The 9,737-nt window shown below is 36.9% G+C and overlaps 1 protein-coding gene across 1 annotated transcript in view; it reads right to left on the bottom strand.

Annotated features, from left to right (window-relative positions):
- The window catches only part of LOC128735000 (uncharacterized), an 11,422-nt gene extending 2,555 nt beyond the window's left edge, over nt 1-8,867 (bottom strand). The window contains exons 1-3 of the mRNA XM_053829446.1: nt 8,411-8,867; nt 8,191-8,347; nt 7,965-8,130 (exon numbers count right to left, since the gene is read on the bottom strand). Of these exons, the coding sequence (XP_053685421.1) occupies nt 7,965-8,130; nt 8,191-8,347; nt 8,411-8,619 (532 nt within the window). The 5' untranslated portion in view covers nt 8,620-8,867. The remainder of the gene's footprint in view (nt 1-7,964; nt 8,131-8,190; nt 8,348-8,410) is intronic.
- Nucleotides 8,868-9,737: the final 870 nt, after the last annotated feature.

Raw genomic sequence — 9,737 nt, 5'->3', positions numbered from 1 at the left:
CCAACACAAACGATCATTTTGAATTTCCACTCTAGCCAAGACACAAACAACAGTCGCTGCGCGAGAACGTCGTTCGCCTGCACTGGCGCTGCTGTCAGATAGAATGCGAGTGAATTTATGGTATTGCTAAATTTATAGCAAGTCGTTTTGCGTAGCGCGAAGATGACACCAGGTTATGCTAGTATTTTATGCAAGATTTCGCATAATCATTTGAACGACGTTTTGCTAGAAAATTTGTTCGAAGTGTTACGTCTGTTAGTCTGTGCTACATGCGTTGTATGTAACATTTATCAAAGTAGTAACATTGCATACGTTCAATTCTCAAAAGATTGTGCATTTGAAAACAATTTAACAAAATCAAGAACACAAACTATTACTTTTCTGCTACCTTACTGAAATTAAAGATTGTTTTTATTATCCATGGTTTCCCACGTTGAAGGAATTTTACCAATTCAATGCTATTTTATCAACAGCACTTCTTTTCACTACACTTCTAATGAAACGGCAAGCATGCGTATTCATACAGAGCCGTATTATAACCGAACACTACAGCTGTAGCACATTTTTCCAACACAGACATCAAATTCGCCGAGGTTTAATCGTCACGCAGTAAAGAATTTGCGATCTATTGGGATAACGAACTTGTGTCATTTTTTGTGGCACACTTCCCTAACACAGACATCAGATTGGACTAGGTTTAATCGCGTTCGTAAGAAATCTGTTGGCACGAGGGGGCTTTGTCACTCTCTCTGGCGTACTTCCCAAGCAAGGACATCAAAATGGTCTAGGTTGAACCGCGGTGGTAAGAAATCTTGTTGAAATGAGGAAGCTTTGTCACTTGTTTTGGCTTACTTCCCAAGCACAGATATCAAATTGGTATAGCTTTAGATCATCGTAAAGAATCTTCCAACCAATCACGAAGCGAGAATTCTGGTAAACATAGGTTCATTATTTTTAATTTTTCAATAGTTCAACATCAAGAATCCATACTTTTCTTCATTTGGGTCAATTCTTAGAAAATTTTCCGATTGATTGGTGTAAGAATATTGAAAATCGATCGGAAAACCGCTGAGCTATTAGCGCTCAAAACTTTTCATTTTTCGTGACGCTCGCATTATTCGATTTTTTAGAATGACACCCTATCTCAAAACTTGCCGTAAGACGTAGTCCTACGTCAAAATATCGAAGAATGCCACGCCGCGTTCTCCCAAGAATCATCCCGGAAAAAAATAACCATAACACGAAGATAAAAATTGTTGTAACAATCCAGCTTTTTACGCGCTATAATGGCGGACGCTATAAATTGTGTACGTAATATTCGAACAATCTTTTTGACAACTCTGCATCCATCAAAACTGGGCACTCTTCTCATGTACGGCAGTGTTGCTCTTTCATTCGTTTACGCAAAAAAGGAGAGCAATAGTTTTGTTTACATTTCGCACATTTTTGCTCTCCTTCTTTGACGTAAACGAAAGAAAGAGCACGGTAGTGTTGCAAGAGAAAAGTGCCAGATTTGATGTATGCAGAGTTGTCAAAAAGATTGTTCGCATATTACGAACACAATTTATAGCGGCCATTATTATAGCGCGTAGAAAGCTGGATAGGATATATAGTAAATACAGTAAAAACAAATAAATTTAACGTCAGAAACGACAACCAAACCATCAAACTTATTGTAGTTCAACATAATTTTTACGATTTTGATGGATTCTACCATAAAAATGACGTGGTGTTTAGTATCTTAACAATAAAAAAAATCTATTTTTTCGCGACCAAAAATTTTCATTTCCAGTAAAAGTTATCGTCATTTTATGGTAATTTTTTTAGGCGAAAAAACAAAATACAATTAAAAAGGCAGTAAATTTGTGCTGAAATCTGGAAAATTTATGGAATAGAATGAGAAACAAAAATATTAATAAAATTTAAATTTGAGACAATTTTACAATAAATTTTAATATGAGACAATTTTAATGTCCACAATAAAAACTGTTGTAGATGCATTGTTTCTACCACCTACTACAAAATTTAATGTAAATTTATTACGGCAAATTCCTTACGGATGAGCAAAGATGAATCCACAGACTAACAGACGTAACACCTCGAACAAAACATCGTTTCAATGACACCCCTAAAACTTGGAAAAAACACTAACACCACCTGGTGCAGTCTTCACGCTACGCAGAGTAAGTTGCTCTAAATTTTGCAATGCTATAAATTTACTTGTATGTTATCTGACAACAGCCCCAGTGCAGGCGAGCGGCGTTCTTGCGCAGCGACTGTTGTTTGAGTCTTGGCTTAAACGAAAATTTGAAACGATCGTTTTTATTGACGATGGAATGAAACTCCAGTGTTACGTCTGTTAGTCTGTGATAAATCCTTATATATCCCAAGAACTGTCAACATGTGAATTCTAGAGTGACTATATACAGAGTGGCGACAAGTCATCCCAAATTTTTGCAATGCGGTTTTCCAAGGTTTTTCTTTCTCTTTCCTGCATACTCTATAGTCACTCTAGTGAATAGAGGTTTTCCGTCAAAAATTTTTTTTTCACTAAATGTTCGGTTTTGACTCTTAGAAATGATACCCATATAAAACTTTCTTTATTAAAGCCTCTAACTACTGTAAAAATGAAAAACTAAAATACGTATATTTCAACCGGTCACTTCTCGGATGTCTTACATGCCTTTTTGTACCAGTGTCCTTTATTTTCACCACTTCGAAACCATTTGTGCCACTCTTTACTCTTGTGGCAAGCAACAAACGAAATGAAAAAGAAGGTAATCATTAGCTTTTCATTCGTTTTATCCTTTTCACTCTACCGCTGATACACATATGTCAAAAACTGTTATGCAATGCTGCCAGAAAATCTGAAAATTTTGATAAACAGTGCAGCCGAAACGAATTTTTTAAAACTCAACATTCGTGATTTGGTGAAAAGAAACTCAACATTCTTGCAATTTGCATTGTTTAAAAAATCGTAGTAAATTCTAGAGTCAACGAAAAAAATATATTTTTGCACCATTGTCACTCGTATTGGGAGTACTTTTGAGAAAAAATAAGAAAAGGAGGGGTATGATCTGACGGAAAACCTCTATTCAAAAGATCATGATGTCACTATATCCTATGTGACTTTTGGATATTAAGCAGTGTTGCTGAATTGTGATTGTAGTTTTATTCGTTTCCGATTCTGCAAAAAACGGACTTCCACATTAAAATAACAAGTTGCGAAAGGTTTTAACACTGACGAACTGACATGACACATAGAAGAAAGTCTTTTAAACCATCGTCCTACACATTTTGCTTGCACACTAGCAACCTCTGTTATGCACGTCACGGGGTTGCTCGCATTTGCAGTGTTTTATGCTGTAGGGTTTTTACATTTGTATGGTTTTATACTGAAAACTCGAAGTAACACTCGCGCGCCGCGGAGTGGCCATGTTGCGAAACATGCTTTTTTGAGAAATGAGTGGTTTTTTATTGGACGAAGGAATTAACGCGAGTGTCTCGTCTGTTTGTCTGTGGTTTTAAGTTTTTACTGAACTTTGGAGTGCGCATAATTAGGTGCACTTTCGGTGGACCTTATAACGGTCCTCCCAGAATTGGTGCTTTATAGTAGCGGTTGCGTAGATCTGACAGATAATCCACATCAGGATAATCTATCAAATTATATGCGATAATTGTCAGATTTACGCAAACGCAACCATGAAGTACACTCAAAATAATTTTCACGTCGAAATTACGGGAAAAGTTATATGAATATCACAGACTAACAGACGTAACACTCCGAGCAAATTTTCTAACAAAACATCGTTTCATTGACACCCCTAAAACTTGGAAAAAACACTAGCATCACCTGGTGCAGTCTTCGCGCTACGCAGAGTAAGTTGCTATAAATTTAGCAATGCTATAAATTTACTTGTATAATATCTTACATCAGCGTCAGCGCAGGCGAGCGGCGTTCTCGTGCAGCGACTGTTGTTTGAGTCTTGGCTTAAATGAAAATTTGAAATGATCGTTTTTATTGGCGATGGAATGAGGCTTCAGTGTTACGTCTGTTAGTCTGTGTGAATATTTTCCATCCAACTTTTCTGGTACTATTTACGTGAATTTCACATAGTTTGCATTAGTATGCGTGCATTTACGTGGAAATCAGATAGATGTTATTGCATTTTCCAATAATGTTCAACTAAAAGTCACGTAACTGCCTCTAACAAAAATTACGTAATTTTTCGTGTGGATTATTTTGCGTAGAAGCTTACATGAGCGAAGGTTCACGGTATATTTTAAATAATGCTAAATTTAAAAATATTTGTTTTCTTTCTTTGAAGAATACAAATTTAGATTCAAATATGGCAACGTTGCTGGAGAACAGACGGGTTACAATTATAGCAAAAATTATAAGTTGGTTTTATCGCTTATTTTATAGCACTATGTAACGTAACGAACAGCATAGCAGGACAACTTTTGACCAATGGAGAATAGTGCAATTAAAAATACGAATTAACGTTTCACTAGCTTCCAGTAGGAGGCGCTCACGGTATAACGTTTAAGGTAGGGTTGGCCTAATCGAAATTTCATAAATTATTGCTAATTTCCCACTCTTTCGTACGCGATGAATTATAACCGTCGCGGACGAAACCGTCGCGAGAGCAAATATCGTTTATTTTAATTAAGTAAATCAACAGCTTACGTGTTAGACAAGCATTTATAACTTATAGCGAATTTATAAATTAACCTCAGGCTCAGGTCGATTAGCACTCAGTTTTAATCGAAGTGCTGTCAAAGCGTTCATGAATTAACTGACAGCATTCAGTTTGAATGCCCAGGTTAAAACTGTCTAGCATTACCAGGGATACCAGACTTGCAGATTTGTCTGCAAATTCCAGATTTTTGGAACGGTCTTGCAGATCATTATAAATTTGCAGATATTTGCAGTTTTTCTGACTTTTATTGTTTTGGTGCAGATTTTTATTCGAAGCTCTTTAAACTTTCACAGACTTCCTAAAAAAGTGTGCAGATTTTCGCAGATTATTTTTAAACCAGAAAATTCGAGTAGCCGGAAAACTGCCCGATTTTTTCGCTTTTCGAGCAGTTGCAGACATTTTTTTTAGAAAATATGGCATCTCTGATTAAGTTAGTACGAACCCAGGTTTTACGAATTCGCTATTACATACAGTCAAGCAGATTCTTTTTGCGACGATATCAAGCTGTCAAAAAAGTGAGCAGCGCGTTTTGTTAACAAAGAAACGGGCAATATTATCAGTAAAATAAGGTTTCTGCTTGGATTTCTGTACAATTCTTAAAACAAATCCCGACCAACAATTGAAAAGGGCCCAAGTCCAAAATGTAAACAAACCGAGTGAGAGTTATTCCTAGCTGGACTAGCATAGGAAAATCAACCCTCACTCGGTTTGTTTACACTTTCGAATTGTTGGTCGGGAAATATCGGTAATAAAACGGTAAATCAGCTGGGGTAATTGATGCGTTACGTACACACTGTTTTGACCCATTCTGGCAAAATCAAATGGAAAGGGGAAAATAAGGTACGCGTAACACATGAGCCAAATTACATCATTTACTCAATGTGATGATTTTATTGAGAATAAAATGAGGTAACTAAAAGTGGGTAAAAGTTTATTGTCAGCATTTGATTTAATAAACCTACAACAGCTAAACGCTGAGTGTGTTTTAAACGGGACGAAAGCAAAAATAAAAATTTATATGCCTACAACCCAGAAAAAAACAACCATAACACGAAGATAAAAATTATTGTAACAGTAGGTTACAAAATACAGTAAAAACTATAAAATTTACCATCAAAAAAGATAACCAAACCATCAAACTTATTGTTGTCCACCATAACTTTCGTGGTTCAGAGATTCTATCATAAAAATGACGGGTTGTTAAGTATCTTAACAATAAAAATATTTAGTTTTTCGCGAACATAAATTATCGTTTACAGTAAAAGTAATATGACTCGAAAATTATAGCACCTACAAAAACTACTAGGTATACAGCCCTAAGGGTAGTACGAAAGGGTCACGTAGGACTATATCAGATCATTAGATCAAGGACTAATGTAAACTGCATTTCTGGCATATGTATGGCTATAAGAATTTTTTTAAAAGAGAAGAGTGAAATATTCAAATTGAATTCTTTATTGAATGCAATGGTCGCTTTGAAAATACGTGGACAGAGGTTCATAAGTACAAGGCCTGCAACCGTTGAGACATAGACATTTCTTTTAAAAATTACTTGTGTGCATCATAAAGGTTGAAATGGCAATGAATGACTAGCCTACAGATTATTGTATTGAATATGATTATGCGTAGCTTGACATGTTTTAAAAATCTTACTTTAACTCGCCTGTGGCATTTAAAAGGGCCATTGGTTATAAATAACATTAAAACCAAAGCACGTCCATCGCAAATATGACGTGTCATTCGAATGTCCTTCTCTTTTGACATGAATTGGCCTTGCCAGCGTTGAAAGAGATTTCGTAGGCTGTTCGCACTTACAGGAAATCTCGTGTCGAACTGTCAACGCGTGAGTGTTGACAAAAGCAAAAATACTTCCCTTTCTTTTTTCTCACGCAAAACCCTGAACAATATCAGCAACGCTGGCAAGGCCAATTACAACAGGCATGTAAGTTAGCGGCGTCGATTCACTGTCGTTTGCTCCGAGAATATTTTACTAGTTTACTTTCACAGCTTTCCGCTTGTTACATAGCGAAAAATATGGTTCATACCCGAAAATTTCTGTTTTATTTGTATCAGAGTCCTTATCCTCAAACCATCATTAAATAAATTCATGCCTCCAACAAACCCCCACACGGCAAATTTGGTTAAATTTGTTTGATTAGTACTCGAGTTATGAGGAAATTTGTGTTTGATTTGTATGGGAGCCCCCTCTCTTAGAAAAAAGGGGTCTCAGTAAACTATAGAAAAAAATCCTACCTCCTGAAACCTCTACATGCCAAATTTGGTTCCATTTGCTTGATTAGTTCTCGAGTTTTGGGGAAATTTGGCTTTCATTTGTGTAGGACCCTCCCACTCTTATTCCCTCCTTAAAATGGGTATCTAACGGACCCCCCATAAAATTGATGGTCATTTTATCGTTCCAACGATACATAAATTGTTCAGTTTCGTTCAGTAGTTTAGTAGATATGTATTAGCATTTTAAACCCTTCATTCAAACGTTACACCTCTATTTTCGTTTTCACAAAGTGCTACCCAGTCCCAGTATAGTAAACAAAGACGTAATCCTACGTCAAAAAATGATCTATGGGTGACTTTTAAAAAATCTTCTGAGTTTTCATAAAAAAACACTGAAAAAAAAAATTATTTCTACACTGAGAAAAAAGCACTTTAAAAAAAATCGATTTTCCAAAAAAGCCCTCTCAGAAATTAATGATTTTTTTTAAAGGTAGATAATTATATGGTCTACAAGTCTCTCATATATTGCAAAATTGGCATATTTAAGAGATAAAAGTTTTATATATAAACGGTCATTTAGAAATTGGGCACTTCATTTTGGCGATAGCAGCGCTTTTTTTAGATTTAGCAAATAAACCATTCAATATGTCCCGCATTCATCAAAAAAAAAAATCTGGTCACTTTAACCTAAGATATCTAATCTAATCTAATCTCACACTAACGCAGCCAATTCTTGAAGGCATCCTGGAAAATGACGATTACTTGAATCAATCATTTTTCCTGTCAACGGCCACTCTTCCTTGAAATCAAGGGGAAGGAAGAAAGCGTGTACCTCCCGTACCAAACGCTTCCCATATACATAGACAATGATTTATTTACATACGGCGGCATCTAAAAATAAAAATAAGAAAACTTATAAGTTTTCTTATTTTTTATTTTTAGGTTTCGTATTCTACTAAGACGCTCCAAAAACTTCAGTCAATACGGTGGCACCTTTTATCGCTCAATCTAGTGAATTTGTTAACTAACCTGCAGGTTTTTCCTGTATTTCCATTACTGCGGCCAAAAAAGTGCAAGCATTGGCAACTGACATGGCAGTCTTGACATGCTCTTCGCAAGCAATTTTCAACTCCTCGACGCCAAGGTCTTGCGCAAGAATAATCATTTCAAATACCTTCGAGTCTTGTAACATGATCTAAAAGTAAAACCTCAAATCGTAAAAAAAATCAGCCTTAACACCATACCGGTTGTTTACTTTAGCAGTGTATACGTAGAGAATAAATTGACGGAAAATATCCGCTTCGATGTGCGGCAACCGGATGGTGGTCGGTGAACCTGGCGCCGAAGGAACCACCGAGCTGCCCGGTATTCTGCAGATCTCTCCCCTCTTGGGAGATTGAAAAGATTTACACCTGCAATAGATGGAAATTTATTTTATTAATTAAATATTCGAGATGCATAACACAACGTGTTACCTTGCCATTAGAATGATCCGATGGGCATAAATCCTTTCCTCACTGGTTCCGAGTATAAATACCACATCAGCAGTATCCTGATCTTCTGATAATCTTTGCAGATCATCTAGTAGCTGTGGCAGTCCGGCCAGCACTTTGTCACAGATCACAGACTGCGCACGGCTTCCCATCGTTTCTGTATCACTGTGATAACTGATTTCGTATTTCATTCAAACTCGTTAGAATTATCAACGATTGCAAAGTTTTTATTTTTGAAAATTAGCTATCACTTATGCTCCGTTCACTACAGCATCCTTTCTATTCGTAAACAAACCAACTATCATAGTTTGCAGTACGGCCGTGCATGTTGTATAATAAACCACAAATCACGTTTTTTATGTTTTGATCCTCGAACTTATGCAAGTCGTGCAAACGATCAGCCGATCGTAAACATAAACAACACGTGTTTTTATATCACCACCACAAAGAGTTAGTCCAACCTGCAAGCAAATGTTGGTGCAGGTAGCCAAACTGTTCCACTTCACTTACACCAGCCGAGATAGGGCAATAAAAAATAATGATACATCAAGAAAACTAGAGAATTCGGAGCAAAAATTCGCCCAAACTCGTCATTGTTACGTTACTTCAACACGAATTTGCAGTATTTTTGATCCTTAGATTACCGCACATCAATCTAGACAATACTCACTCGATTTTAAGCCGGAAAACGTATCAAAAAGTTGAAAACGCAAGGAGTTAAACCCAGTTCTGCGCAACCATGGCGACGTCCGAGTAGTAAAACCGGCGCGTCAGCCAGCGAGCCAAGCAATCTCCTTTCTTCGTGGTCTCTTTGGGATTCTTTTTGGGTCTCGTTTGCTCCATTCTTGGTATGGTATGCCTGCGGTGGTGCGATGCAAACACATTCTCATCCCAACATCAATACCTGGCCATGGCCGGCTCAAAACAACAAGCTGAGCTCGAGTTTATTCAGTTTTCTGTTTTGGTTTGGTTTATTCGTCGTGTCGTCGTCGGTTCAGTGCCGTCGGGTAACATGTCTGTTTTGCTGCCAGAGGAGGATTACGTTTTAAAAAATAAGCGAGGTAAACCCTATTGCGAGACCCACAGCTGAAGCTGAGAGCTCACAGAGGCGAATAGATGATGCTCCATAGCGGTCGAGTTCGTCGCGTGTGATTTATTCATTTTGATAAATCATTTATTCAATACCACTCTTTAAGAATTTACATTTTATTACACATCTGTCATGCCTGATCTTGCGAAAATATTTTCACCTGAAATCATAAATGTTTGATGTTACGAAATCACGCTAAACCTTTGTAACCTCTCTAAG

Source organism: Sabethes cyaneus, chromosome 2 (assembly GCF_943734655.1).
Source record: "Sabethes cyaneus chromosome 2, idSabCyanKW18_F2, whole genome shotgun sequence".
In the NCBI taxonomy this organism is placed as follows: Eukaryota; Metazoa; Arthropoda; class Insecta; order Diptera; family Culicidae; genus Sabethes; species Sabethes cyaneus.
Note: the sequence above shows the minus strand (reverse complement) of the source record. Positions and strands in the feature narration are given on the sequence as shown.